This window comes from Dryas octopetala, chromosome 9 (genome assembly GCF_963921425.1).
Source record: "Dryas octopetala chromosome 9, drDryOcto1.1, whole genome shotgun sequence".
Taxonomy (NCBI): domain Eukaryota; kingdom Viridiplantae; phylum Streptophyta; class Magnoliopsida; order Rosales; family Rosaceae; genus Dryas; species Dryas octopetala.
This window is the reverse complement of record NC_141374.1, coordinates 10,811,630-10,826,447: the sequence shown is the minus strand read 5'-3', so window position 1 is coordinate 10,826,447 and position 14,818 is coordinate 10,811,630. Positions and strand designations below refer to the sequence as shown.

Sequence of the window (14,818 nt, the reverse complement as noted above, 5' to 3'; positions counted from 1 at the left end):
GTCATTCTTTAGGGAATCTCAAGTCATTCGTTGAAAATTTCATTTCGTAACTTCTGGGATTTTAAATTTTTATACATTTGATGCATTTCAAATTATAAATAGTGACATTGCAAGTCATGTTTTTACGCTTCACAAGTCATACCCTAGAGTTTCTCAAGTCGTTCCTTATCACATCCTAAGTCGTTTCTTGAGGATTTCAATTCGTACCTCAACATATTTTAAATGTTTATACATTTGGTGCATTTCATCCTTGGTGCATTTCAAATTGTATCTAATGACATTCTAAATCATGTTTTGACTTTTTCCAAATTTAAATTTAGGAAAAGGTTTGAGGGAGGATTGAAGTTGTTCTCAACCATACATGAAAACACATGTGCATGCTTAGCTAAGAGATGCATTGTCACGAGGGGCATACTGACAAGTGCTAAGAGAAAAACAAAAATACAAAAAAAGTTATTATCTTCAGTAACAAGAGCTCCTTTTTTTTTTGTTACAATAAAGAGAATCATAACTTAATCATTATCATCATCTCAACCACACTCATCACTTGGGCTAAACCAATGAATTACCAACAAAAGCTCCCTTTACCAACCAGCCATAATGCCAAATCAATGAATTGGGCTACTTTGCAAACATTGGTTTAAATTATAAATAATAAAAAATTAAATTAGCAAAAAGTCACAAAAAATTGTAAGTTTCACTCATAAACCATGTAAAAGATCAATTTATTTTTAGGCCAAATGACACTTTTGGCCCCTGTACTTTCGTGAAATTTCCACTTTGGTCATGTTCTTTTAATTTTAGCAATTTCAGTCATGTACTTTCAATACGATAGCAATTAAGTTCAAATCGTTAATTTTGTTTAAATTAATGATGAAGATTTCGACGTGAATTGCACGTGAGTGACATTTCAGACATCTTACTCCACCTGAATGCTTATATAAGCCCATATCCGCCCTTATACGCAATCAGTAAGGAAAAATAAAAAGTTTCAATATCAAACTGAATATGTTAAATGGCGAGTGAAGGCTTAAATAGGCATCTAGGTGGATTAAAATATTCGAAATGACACTCATGTACGTGCGAAGCACGTGCTTTTACGTTGAATTTTCCGTTAACAATTTAAACGATGTTAACTATTTGGACTTAATTGCTATCATATAGAAAGTACATGACCAAAATCGCAAAAAATAAAAGTACAGGACCAAAGTGAACATTTCGCGAAAGTACATGGACCAAAAGTGTCATGTTATTTTGTTATGATGCATTATGTAAAGAGTTACACTTTATTTTGTTATGATGCATGATGTAACTCTTGTAAAGTTACATTTTATAATTTCATAAAATTACACTTTATTAAATTATGTAGTGTTCGTATGATTACTCATCTGGGCATAACGACAAGTCACACAAGGCTTAACATCATGTCGTTTGGGCCTAGACCCAAAAGCTAAGCCCCCGCTAGGCTCCGGGCTCCTAGCCCCTGACCTCCTAGGCTTCGGCCTCATAGGCTCCGGCCCCCTAGGCTCCGGCCTCCTAGGCCTTGACCTCCTAGGCTCCGGCCTCCCAAGCTCAAGCCTCCTGGGCCCCCGACCCGTGTCAACTCACTCGGATCCTCGAGACCGGTGACACGTGACGCTTCTACAGTGCAAGTCATCACAAGGGACACGTGTCATCACCGGATTGGTTGACACTCTTCCAAAGGTACTATAAAAGAGGTACCTTCTTGTCACAAAAGGACAATTCAATCAATATTATACTATTCACTCACTCTGCTCACAGTTTCTCTGACCCACTGACTTGAGCGTCGGAGGAGCTTTGGCCGGTACCACACCGGTGCCCTTCCCGCTCACTTTTGTGTACTTGCGCAGGGTGCTTTGGATATCATTCTCTCTCATTACTCACCAGTCGGACCCAGCTACCCGTTCCTATCCCACTTCGACGTGTCATCCACTCAGTGGTGGGTCAACGGGCCCACGTGGTTCGACTCGACGTTGACTGCTTTACCATTTTTGAGCATCAACAGTTTGGCGCCGTCTGTGGGAAAGTTACAATTTTTCCCCATTGAATTCTCTACCCTCAGTTGAGGTGCAAAAAGCTTTCGAGCTTTTGAGCTTCCAAGCTTCCGAGCTTCCGAGCTTCCGAGCTTCCGAGCTTCCGAGCTTCCGAGCTTCCGAGCTTCCGAGCTTTCCGAGCTTTCCGAGCTTTCCGAGCTTCCGAGCTTCCGAGCTTCCGAGCTTCCGAGCTTCCGAGCTTCCGAGCTTTCCGAGCTTCCGAGCTTCCGAGCTTCCGAGCTTCCGACCTTCCGACCTTCCGACCTTCCGACCTTCCGAGCTTCCGACCTTCCGACCTTCCGACCTTCCGACCTTCCGACCCCTGCAATGTCTGACGAAGGTCCCATTCTCGACCAAGTCGACAACACCCCGCTGGGTGACAAGCGAGGCAAGAAGACTGTCGAATCTGATCAGGAGACATACATCCAACGATTGGAGGCTTAACTCCAACAGGGCTAGGAAGGAATACGCCCGAAGTGCTCAGCAATGCTCCGGCGTTATGGCTGTAGACTTCCACCGTGGCAAAAAGACTCGTAAGCTCGGGTGGTCGCCCATTTTCTTTGCTGAGGAAGAAGAACGTGATTTAATCTTTCCACACGATGACCCTTTGGTTATTGAGGCCACCATAGCTAACTTCGACGTGGCTCGGATCCTTGTCGATTGCGGTAGCTCCGCCAACATCCTCTTCACCCCAGCCTTCACAGCTTTTGGGATTGACCAGGAGAGGCTTGACCGGTCGGTTGCTCCTTTACTCAGCTTTTTGGGCGACATGGTCACCCCTCTTGGTGGGCTCTACCTTCCACTCACCCTCGGGAGGTATCCTTCGTCCGCTACCACAACCACTCAGTTTTTGGTGGTCGACTGCCCCACAGCTTACAACGTCATCTTGGGACGACCGGCCCTTAACCAACTGAGGGTTATGATCTCCACTCATTTGCTTTTGGTCAAGTTCCCGACTCTATGTGGAACGGGGGTAGTCAAAGGCAATCAGATATCAGCCAGGTCGTGCTATATGACTTCCGTCAAGAAGAAGAAAGAGGCCAAGCCCTCTATGGCTTTTTCTGTCTCCGACACCTGCCCTTCCCCAAACGCCCTACAACATCTTTGAGGTCGTCTGTCCGGGCACATACAGGCTCCGCGCTACAACCAGCAAGGAACTCGGCCACCCTTGGCACGCCGAACACCTCCGCTACTTTTACAAGTAGACACATGTTGTACCCCCCGGGGACTTTTTTCAATTTCATCTATCTTATCGCTTTAATCAATGAAAGTCCTACCACGGACATCTTTTCATTCAAAGCGTTAATTATGTGTATGGGCACCCGGGCCATCGGACATCCGACCCTACCCATATCAGTACCGTGCATTCAACGGAAATCAAGTACCATGCATTCAAGGGAAAATCAGTATCATACATGCATTCAAGGGAAACTAAGTACCATGCATTCAAGAAAAATTCCACAATACCATGTATTAAAAGGAAGGGCATCCTACCCAATAACGGGTCGGACACCCTCAACATCATCCACATACTCAAGTACAAACTTAATACTCAAAAGAGTTTGCAATTTGGTACGGGCGACATCCGACCCGACCATATAACTCAAATAAAAATAGGGTGATGGTCCGCCCACCCCTGCCCCCGGGCCATGTTTGCTTCAAACATTTATTTGGGATCATCTCCCATGTCATACTCTCCACCTGTGGATGCTCCATCCTCGGGCTATACCTCAAGGGTACCTCCCTCCGGGACATTGGCATGCCCATCATTACTGCCAGTAGCAGACCACGCAAGCGGTCCCAGTCCAAATCAGGGCACATCTCCTCGAGCTCTAATTTGCAACCGTCAAAGCCCATTGCATAGCCGTTGTTATACTCGTTGTCCAACTCCTGCTTGGCTTGGCTCCGCTCCTGCCCGCACTGCTCCAACTCTTGCCTAGCCTGGTCCGCCTCCTTCCTGACCTGCAATAGCTCGGCCTGCAATGCATTGTTCTGCCCGACCACTTGCCCGCCCCCATGTTTCCACACCCCATCTGGGGTCGGGGCACACTTGGCCTCGTCGGTGTCCCATCACTTGTAGACGCCTGGTCGGACTCTCCATCATCCATGGAATTGCCCTCCCTTAATGAATCGTCTGAGGAAACCATGAAATGTCCGACCCCACCACACCTGCCCATCAAAAAAAAAAAAAAATCAAGATGGGAAGTGCTCGGAATACCAAGACAACATCATGGACATATCAGATCACTAATGGTTTCCCACCCCTCATATGTGCTCTTCCACCCCCAATTCACAATATTCACCCTATCACTTTCCACTGTTCAGCTACCACTCATGTACTTCAATATTCACAAAATCAAATCAGCAAGAAGAGCAATCAAAACCCCAGCCTTTACCTGTATTCCGCGGCTCCAACGGCTCAGACGGATTCCGACCCACTTATCTTGACTCCTCAGTACCTGGCCAAAAACACAACACCCAATAAATTACACAAGTCCAAAAATGAAGGCAGGTTGCCTACCCACTGCTCGGCAAGGTTCATACCCACCTGCCCCTACTCACATTTTCCACAAATTCACAATCAGAATTCCAAGGTCCGCCTCAGGCTGGCCGACCACAGTTGCTCCCAATTTTCAATTTTCCAAGGCACAATCAGTATGTTAATTAGGTAGGAAAATTTTGAAATTACCTACCTCGAAGAGCTCGAACCAGGCAGACCGACCAGCCAGCTGCTCAACCAGCCCCCTCTTCGCACAGCAGCCACCCCGAGCCGAGCCCACTGCACGGCACCGACCCACCCACTGCGCACGCCTCGCGCCGCAGCCCGAGCAGCCCACAGCAACAAGACCGACCAGCCAGCTGCGCAACCAGCCCCCTCTTCGCACAGCAGCCACCTCGAGCCGAGCCCACTGCACTGCACCGACCCACCCACTGCGCACGCCTCGCGCCGCAGCCCGAGCAGCCCACAGCAACAAGACCGAGCAGCCCACCCGCGCATCCGAGCCCGTGCTCAGATCCGGCCCGAGCCCACCACCCCGAGCTGCGCCAGAGCAACCCGAGCCCAGCAGCTGCCCCGGCCCGAGCAAGCCCCTTGCTCTTCCGCCCGCCCGCGCCTACCGCAGCTCGGCCCAGGCCACGCGCCGAGCACCCCTACTCCTCCGCCGACCTGCGCCTCGCACTCCACCCGTGCCGATCCTTCCGGCCCGAGCCCACTCAGCCGCCCCCCGCAACAGCCCCAACGACCAGCCTCTCTCCTGCTCCTCCGCTCCGCGCCGCCGACCCGAGATGACCCGGCCCCTCCTGCTCCTTCAAACCCGAGCAGCCCCCCCTTTTTGGATCCGAGCCCTCCAATCCGCCCTCTCTATTTAGTTCACTCCAGTTTCAAACACAAAAAAAAAAAAAAAAGAGGGGCAGCCCCTATATTCGGTTATCAAAAACAAAAAGGGGGGGGGGGAGCTCTATATTGCGTTATTTAAAAAAAAAAAAAAAAAAAAAGGTAGCTCTCCCTCTCTCTCCTAAAATAGTCACACAAAAAAAAAAAAAAAAGGAAGATATGGGTGTGGAATCTTTATATTTGGGCTCTACCATTTAATTCCAGATTCTCATTTACAAAAGGCGACATCCCACCATTAAAATCGGACGAGATTCACTGGGATTACACGAAGCGTCTACTGCTCGGAATACAGGGTGATCAGAAACTAAAAAAAAAAAAAGGATCTTTCATACGTAACCCCCAAGCTTTCCTGCAGTACAGCTTTTCTTGCTAAGGAACTTGGGGGACTTCTAGACAGTAGCTCAAGCAGGAACAAGTGTGTGGTTACTTGTCGTTCTGCTCGGACTTCTGTGTGTACAAAGTTCCCAACCAAGAAGTATCTTCTGCTCGGAAACTTGGGGGACTTCTGTTCGTATGATTACTCATCTGGGCATAACGACAAGTCACACAAGGCTTAACATCATGTCGTTTGGGCCTAGACCCAAAAGCTAAGCCCCCGCTAGGCTCCGGGCTCCTAGCCCCTGACCTCCTAGGCTCCGGCCTCATAGGCTCCGGCCCCCTAGGCTCCGGCCTTCTAGGCCTTGACCTCCTAGGCTCCGGCCTCCCAAGCTCAAGCCTCCTGGGCCCCCGACCCGTGTCAACTCACTCGGATCCTCGAGACCGGTGACACGTGACGCTCCTACAGTGCAAGTCATCACAAGGGACACGTGTCATCACCGGATTGGTTGACACTCTTCCAAAGGTACTATAAAAGAGGTACCTTCTTGTCACAAAAGGACAATTCAATCAATATTATACTATTCACTCACTCTGCTCACAGATTCTCTGACCCACTGACTTGAGCGTCGGAGGAGCTTTGGCCGGTACCACACCGGTGCCCTTCCCGCTCACTTTTGTGTACTTGCGCAGGGTGCTTTGGATATCATTCTCTCTCATTACTCACCAGTCGGACCCAGCTACCCGTTCCTATCCCACTTCGACGTGTCATCCACTCAGTGGTGGGTCAACGGGCCCACGTGGTTCGACTCGACGTTGACTGCTTTACCATTTTTGAGCATCAACATGTAGTACTGTTCTAAAGTTTAAACATTTAGAGTTTAGGTTGTATGACTTCATATTTAGGGTTTTAGCCTTAAATTTTAAAGACTATACCATAAACCTATACTCTCAAAAACATTCAAAAAAAATTAAACTAAAACTTGAGTATGCTTGAATACCTTACATGAGTATGCTTGAGTTTGAATAATATTGAATGCTGTATACTTGATTTTTTTTTTTTTAATTGTGGCTTAAAAATAAATAGATAAAAAGTTTGGATTTATGATTAAAAAAACTTATTAATAAAAAACTAAAATATTTTTAATCATTTTTAATTTTACATTTTTGTGATATATTTTAATGAAAATGAAAAATAGAAGAAAGTAGACAATGTTGAGAGACATAAGCCTCACTTGTAAAAAAACCATGCATAATGGTTTATAAAGTCTTAAGTCTTAAGTCTCTTCAAAACTCCACCCATTGCCAATTGATTTTATATTAGGACCAATTTTCTATTTCCTTCTTGCTATCTGTGCATGTTACAGCGGCCTATAAAGTCCTGTACCTCTCACCCATGCCATTTTCAACGCCATACACAAGTAGGTATTGGATTTGTTATATATCATCAACAACATGAATAATTCGATTGCAACTACGCAAGGAGTAAAATTTCGGTTTCGAAGAAATTTTCGATTAAAATTTCGATTTCGATAAAATTGGACAAAAATGACAAAAATTGTTATCAAAATATGAAAATTTTGAATGAAACTTGACCATATGTTTATTTAACATATTATCTACTACATTGATAAAAAACATTGAAGAAATCAAATAATATAGTAGATTTCATGTGATATGTGATAAATATAATGCGCGCTGGAGACAATACTGTTAAAAAAATACTTCACTAATTAATAATTACATAATAAAATTACACGAATAAATCACCAATGTGGCAACGGAAAGTAGCAAGCTTACTCAAAGAGACTTGGAAATTGTCTTCGATAGTTAAATTAAGCCGAATTGGGTTAAAATAGAACCAATCCGATGGCAGCAGCGGCAATAACAGTTTACCTAAAATTTCAATTTTACAAATTATCGAAATTAGAAAACCAAACATTAAGGAAATGAAACTTCATGATAAGGGGATAAATTTCTTTTTCATAATTTATGTTTACAATTAAACGAAACACCAAAATGACCAAATCAAACTCCAAATAAAATCTCAAACCTTTTTTTTTCTTTGCAATTGCCTAAAGACTCCAAATCTCAATCCACCTTAAAAAAAATAAAATAAAATAAAATTTTCCTTTCTTTTTTTTTTTCCTTTCCTTTTTTTTTTTTCTTTTCTTTTTTCCTTTCTCTTTTTTTTTTTTTTTTTCTTTCCTTTTCTTTTCTTTTCTCTTCCTTTTTTTCTTTCCTTTTCCTCTTCTTCCCACGTGACTTCCTCTTTTTTTCTTTCCTTTTCCTCTTCTTCCCCCAGTGGTCTTCGTCTTCGTCTTCTTCCAGTTCCAGTGGGCAGTGGCCTTCCTCTTTTTTTTCTCCAGTTTTTCTTTTCTTCTCCCTTCACCAGTTTTTCTCCTCCCTTCATAATCTCTCTCTTCCCTCTCCCTCCTCCCTTCCTAATCTTTTTCTTCCCTCTCCCTCCCCGGATCTCTTCTCTCCCTCCGACGACGGCGCAGCTCTGCAACACCCTCTCCGATCTCTTCTCTCCCTCCGACAACGGTGCTCTCCTCCCCTCTCCCTTCGGTCTCTGCCTCCCCTCTCTCTCTCCGGCCTCTACACCGAAAATTTCGAAAAATTTCGACAAAATTTTGATGAAATTTTTCAAAATTTATTTAATATTGTGTTAAAATTTTCATACCCCTTAAAAACGAAATTTTACTCCTTTCAATGACTCATTTGCAAGTACAAAAAAATAGTTTGGGTAGCATATCAACGCATCAGAAGCTCTTATCTTTGAACAAAACTACAGCCACAGAGACTACCCTCAAACATATTATAATCCAACAAGTTCCATGAATAATATCTTATTGACTTTCAATAACCATATTTCTACAGTAATCAGTATCAAGTAAGCATTCTTGGAGTTTAGTTTTTGGCAAGGAACAGCCCTTCACATTGTAAATATAAGTTAAAACAACTGTCTTTGAGATATATATAATTACCAAGGAGATACCCTGGCAACACCCATGTACAAAAGGCACTTAAAGATACCAGAGCAAAGACAAATACGAAGTGCCACCGTCATCATCATCATCACTACTACACAACAAGACCAATGACAACTACTACACCTACCCTACAACAGCAAACAACTTCGGCGACAACGATATAAAAGACCTGCAGTGAGTCGAGTGCCAAGCTTTGCATTGGATTACTCTCCAGCACGACTAGTAGAGCCTGCATTGAGTCCAGTGCCAAGCTTTGCATTAGATAACACTCAAGCAAGAATTTGTATCTAAGCCCCAAAACACCCGAGCAGAATTCTTTAATTAGGAGTATTCTAAACTTCCACTTGATTATGGCTGGTACTCTTCAAAATATTGTACTTGCAGAGAGGACATGTAGCATTAATATAAAGCCACTTATCAATGCAGGAACAGTGAAAATGGTGACCACAAGGAAGTTGCCTTAGCTCCACTCCGTCATCATAAGAAGAAAGGCAGATGCAACACTCCTATAAATCACAATGATCATCATTTAGATATGACAAGTATCTTTTGACCAGACCAAAACGACACCACTGGGAATTGTGATATGAATACAAAATGAAACAAAGTATGTAACAAGTCATGTAGATAACATCTTCTCTAACAGAATCAGAAGGTAAAGAAGACTAATTACCCAAAAACAAATGGCCACTTACCGCATCCTCCGGCAAAAGAACATGTTCAATGGGTGAATCTGTTCCACATTCAGTCATTACTCCTCCCTGAGGTCCTTGTACATCATCTGCAACTTTCTCGTTGCCAACTTTCCTGAATTTGAATTTTGATAACTGTTCAATGTCTTCCTTAGATGCTCCATCCTGCTTCGATAACAGGTCATTCAAAGTTCAAACATAATAGAGAGCACAGGAAGAGAGCCATTAATATTTAATATAAGATTCTTCAAAACAAACTTCAGTAAAATTTATAAACATAAGAAGGCAAACTCCTTATAAACCAGACTTCCAAGTGTTAGTCACAACAACAACAAATCAAGCACAGAACCGTTCAAGTTTGAAGCAATTAATAGTGAGCCAGAAAATTTGGATCAAATGAAAGAGAATTAATAAATCTTTCATTCCCAAGTGCTCAAGGCCAACTAGTAGTCTACTATACATCAATTTTTCTAACTCTTATACATCAATTCAAAGGAAAATTTTATGAAATCATAATAGTTGCATAGGCGTTTGAGAGACCGTGAGATGCAACTGTCTAAGATGAGTATCAAAATGTAAGAAAAATAAACCAGATAACTTCAAGGGGATTAAAAGTTTAGCGGTAAATAGAAAATAGGCATTGGTTTAATTTTGTGCAAATTATTTTACCGCAGTGGGAACTCGCCTATTTAATTGAAATTTTCATGAAGGCAATCAACTCTTCCAACTTCCATCTGCTATATGAGACATTTGAGCTAAACTTACCAACGCACTCCGGATAAAAGGAGATTGAGAGTTATGCTAAATATGCAAATAGGAACCAAACCCATCATAATTAAGTTCCATTTAAGAGTCCAAACCCTCCAACTGAGAATCTTAGTACGTTATATTTCCATTCAAACTAACAAGAGTCGATTAATTTTTGTGATAATCAATTATTTGGTACATAAAGTTTGTATCCATTGAGCAACATAGGATGAGTCAGTTTCCAGTTTCAATTTTTAACCGTTACATACTGGTCTAGTACTTCTCGACCAGCATTATGTTGGTGTGTAGGAATAAATTAGGAAAGTTAGTAAATGGTTGACTTTTCCTATATTCATTAGGATTGATTTGCTAGAGGTTTGCTATTCACAGTCGTCTAAGGCAACTGTGCTCCAAACTCTATAATTTATCAGTGTACATGTGGTTTAGTCTTTCAAAAAAGCAAAAAGCTTTTGTTAGAAGTTTCATTTCCTGTTTTTCCCTTCTGTCATTAATCCAATAACACCAAAGGGAAACCCAAGGTACACAACTCTCGTTGCACTGACCCCCTTTTATGAACAAGCAAAACCCACACTCTCCTTTCTACTCCTCTTATTCTTTGGACACGTTCGCTGATTGGCCTTCATCTTCCTGGGGCTTCTCTTCTTCAATGGACTTGGTATCCAAATTCGGATTCGAGGTCTTCTTTGGAGCTTGGTCTTCTAGGCTTTTAGAATATGAATCGGCCATGTAGGAGCTCGAGAGTTTGGTGGTGAGTCAGCCTTATGAGAATCGGTGGGAATTGTTGAGTTGTATGATGAGGAGTTATGGTTTGCTCTTGCGGTGTAGGAGAAAGAGTAAAACATGGTGGAGGGATTCAGTTTTTTTTTTTGGTAAGAAGGGATTCAGTTTTTTTTTTTTTGGTAAGAAGGGGTTCAGTTTTTTAGATGGCGTCTTTTGGGTTTCCCTTTGGTGTAATTGGATTAATGACAGAAAGGAAAAACAGGAAATTAAATTTTTAACAAAATCTTGTAGCTTTTTTTAAAGACCAAACCACGTGTAAACTAATAAACAAGAGACTTTGGAGCAGAGCCGCTTTGGGTGACTGTGAATAGCAAACCTCATACCTCCTAAAGGGAGAAGAATAACTTAAAAGAAAATTATATTATAAATTCTACATGGTATTATAGCCTTGTTTTCCGGAGGTCCTGGGTTCAAATACCCCATCCCCAAATTTGGTATGTCAGTATATGTTTGCTCTCCACGTGCAGGGTAGGGTTGCAGGTGAGGGTGGGCATTAGCTTTATATACATGGTTGGCCCATTCCCTGATAGATTAAACTTTTCGGGGCACAGTGGTTGTCTAACACGTGTAGGAATACTAGGAATAGATTTGGAAAGTTTGTAGAAAGTTGACGTTTCCTATACTCATTAGGATTGTTTTCTTTCCCAGTTTGTACATGATTGTATAGCTATAAATACCTCCTAATCGGAGAAGACTAACATATAGGAAATTATTCTCTAAAACACATTGAAGCAATATTCCCAATAACCTACGGATTGGAAATAGACAATGATAGTAATGAACATGAAAACTCACACACAGAAGAGAGAGAACAGTACACAAGAACTACCTGGTCTGCCACAGCGTATAAAAGTGCAATAATACACGGAAGACAGCAGCAAACAGCGATACCAATGATACATGCCAGTGCAACACAGAAAACGACAAAAAACACATCAAAACCCAGGAATATTATACATAGCCTGCAGACAAAGTCACATTGCCATAGTTAAGATTTTATTAATGCCTTGATTTCAAATAAATGGGAGAGAGAGAGAGAGAGAGAGAGAGAGAGAGAGAGAGAGAGAGAGAGAGAAAGAGAGAGCACAAACCAGTAAAGCTGAGGGGAGACGCGTGCTAAAGTTTGGCCACCTGCTGATACCCAGTAGAATCCCATGATCCACCAGATAAATGAAAACATTGTATTTGCAGATTCCAGATGCTTAGCAACACTGCTGAAAGATAAAAAGCAAAAACAATGAACGCGTATATGATATGTAGTACCAGCTGCAACTATACTACTACCAGCATTACCCTTCCAGCAGAAAACCAGTTCAGTCATCAAAAATCAAATTTAACATGCATTCATACAGTCAGAAATTGTCGAATGAAAAGAAAACCAATGCCACCTCCCCACCAACATGCCCTAAAAGGCGAGAATAATCACCAAACTAATCCCTCTACTCTACATCATAGATTTTGCATACGTACCCCATAAGGAGAATGGGGCCAACCTATAGTAAAATTTCAATTGTACTACAAATCTGAAGCCATTAAAAAGCATTCCATACACAGCAGCTCTAATAATGTCAACACTATCAAGTAACATTCATGCATTGTAACAAGAAGAGTATAAATTTCACCAACTAACAATAACCCTTCAACAAATATCATATAAAAATGAAAACTTTGATTGCATTTACACAGTAAAAGTTGTTGGAAAAGATACCTGGTACCCTCTTCATTCAAATGATCAGCCAACGACACGTACTGCGACGAATCGTCTCTCGACCCGGAGCTCAAATTCCCAACACTCCCAAACCCTTCTTCGGCGGAATTGAGCCCCGAAAACCGGCGGTTCTGCCTGCACTGCCGCCGCCGATACTCGACGCAGACACACACCATGTGAAGTACGCATTGCAGAGCGTACCCCACAATCCACAGCCTCAGCGGCATGTCCGGCGACTCGAGCCGGCTCAGAATCAGCACCGTCGCCGCAACAACAACAAAAGCGAAATTCCAGATGATGTCGAGAACCACGACCGGCTTCGAATACGCCCAATCGCTCTGCCTCTCCTCCAATTGCTCGGCGGCGGTCTCGCGGACCAGCATCGACGGCTCGCGCATGAGGCGGCGGCTGCTGGCCTGGCGCAGGAACCGCGCGGCTTGGCGGAGGCTCTGTCGGCGGACGAATCGGCGGCCTGAGTTGCTCTCGTCGGACGACCCGCCCGAGTTGCTGAGCAACGGCGTCGTATCGACGATGTCGTCCGCGGATCGGTTGGGCGATGATGAGGCCATTTCTCAGGGATGGTTGATTGGATTCGAGTCGAGCTCGCGGGATTTTAACCTAACTCGGTGAGCTGAAACGCGACTAGGCTCAGCCTTAGCCCATGCAGATCGTGAAACGGTGCGTTTCGGAGAATCGAATTGGCGAAGGTTTTTTTGTGGCGGTGAGGGGATGGATAAGACAAAACGGCGACGATCACGATTATGTTGTTCAAATGAATCCACTCTTTCTTTCTTTTTTCTTTTGTGCGCTATGGTAATTTGTTTGTTACCATATAATAGCCTACACGGTTCGTTCGGTAATTACAGTTACTGCGACAGCTTTGGACAACCGACAGCGGGAAGTATGGGAGTGGGAGTTAAACAATATGGACGGCTGTGATCTGCCTCTTGAGTGCTGAGTTTACGGTGGAGGAATCTTCTCAAAGCTCCTAAAAGTTTCGTTTTGCTTTTAGGACAAGATTTGTTTCCCCAATCCTACTTGTATATCCCTTCAGTTGTTATATAGCTCATACAACAGCTGAAGATGATGGTAGGATGTGGGAATTTCGAAAAAAAAACAAAAACAAAAAAAAAAAAACAAAAAAAAAAAAAAAAAGGTAGGGTGTCAAAACTCAAAGTATCAAATTCGGTTTTGGAATGCGATGAATCGATGATCTAAAGTAAATGTGACAATTTTTTACGCGACACAAAAATATAACTCGAATTCAACACTAGGTTAATGAATTTTGATTGACTATTACTTGACACGATTTCGAATAATATATGATACAATCATGCTAAACACGAATAATAAATTATACAATTAGTGTCAAATATGAATAACCTAATTTTAACACTATAAACACGTACAACTAGTTTTATATATAGAAAATTAAATATGTATTATATGAGTCATTGTATAAAAAATAAAAATAAACATATAACTCTCCACACAAGTCAATCTCATAAATGTCAATGACTATTTGGTTTAATGGATGACACACAATCTACATGTCAAATACATACTCTGACCCCACTCAGATTTACCGGCAGAACATTATAAATACAACTAAATCCGAACACAAACAATGTACCAAATCCATAACCCTATCTCACTCAAAGTCATCGTCATGACATCATAATTACAACAAAATCCGCACATAGACAACATGCCAAATCTTTAACCTTACCCAATTCAGATTCGCTTCCATGACCTTAACACAACAAACATTAGCATCGCGACAAGGTCGTAACCACAAACATGACACAACAAAGAGCCAAACAAACCATAGACTGAAGTGGAAGATGATTATAGACTAGTCATTGAAACAAATTTAATGTATGATATGAAGTCGACAAAGTTGTCAGCGCAATATTTGAGCTGTAGAGATAAAGAGGGGAAGATAATGATGGTTGGCCGGAGGAGGGAGTGTCTCTAAAACCGAAGGTAGTGGGCCCCAGTAGGGGGAGGAGAGGAAATATCAAAAGCACAAAGTATTTAAAACAAAGAGTGTAAAATAAATAGGAGTGTGTAAGTGACTTAAGTAATTCAAATAACTAGCATTAGGTATT

General features: G+C 42.5%; 2 protein-coding genes across 3 annotated transcripts; one reads left to right on the top strand and one right to left on the bottom strand.

The window, feature by feature from the left end:
* Positions 1-2,553: 2,553 nt before the first annotated feature.
* Positions 2,554-3,162, top strand: LOC147273977 (uncharacterized). The gene has a single exon (XM_086228289.1). The coding sequence runs from the start codon at positions 2,554-2,556 to the stop codon at positions 3,160-3,162; it is 609 nt and encodes a 202-aa protein (XP_086084415.1).
* Positions 3,163-8,715: 5,553 nt separating this feature from the next.
* Positions 8,716-13,647, bottom strand: LOC147273976 (E3 ubiquitin-protein ligase At1g12760-like). Of its 2 annotated transcripts, none has more exons than XM_086257289.1 (5): positions 12,708-13,647; positions 12,091-12,210; positions 11,829-11,961; positions 9,455-9,616; positions 8,716-9,265 (listed from the first exon to the last, which is right to left on the bottom strand). In XM_086257289.1, the coding sequence occupies exons 1-5, from the start codon at positions 13,274-13,276 to the stop codon at positions 9,092-9,094; spliced, it is 1,158 nt and encodes a 385-aa protein (XP_086113415.1). In that variant the 5' UTR covers positions 13,277-13,647; the 3' UTR covers positions 8,716-9,091. The 2 variants fall into 2 exon arrangements, with proteins under 2 accessions (XP_086113415.1, XP_086113414.1); XM_086257288.1 differs by having other exon boundaries at positions 12,091-12,213; positions 12,708-13,645.
* Positions 13,648-14,818: the final 1,171 nt, after the last annotated feature.

Bases quoted from the DNA above. Each gene is read 5' to 3' on its own strand.
- LOC147273977 (XM_086228289.1), top strand. From the start codon at position 2,554: ATGGCTGTAGACTTCCACCGTGGCAAAAAGACTCGTAAGCTCGGGTGG.
- LOC147273976 (XM_086257288.1), bottom strand. From the start codon at position 13,276: ATGGCCTCATCATCGCCCAACCGATCCGCGGACGACATCGTCGATACG. The intron at 11,962-12,090 runs GTTTGTGCTCTC...CTTTGTCTGCAG, and splicing joins GTCTCCCCTCAGCTTTACTG to GCTATGTATAATATTCCTGG. The intron at 9,617-11,828 runs GTAGTTCTTGTG...TTATCGAAGCAG, and splicing joins TATACGCTGTGGCAGACCAG to GATGGAGCATCTAAGGAAGA.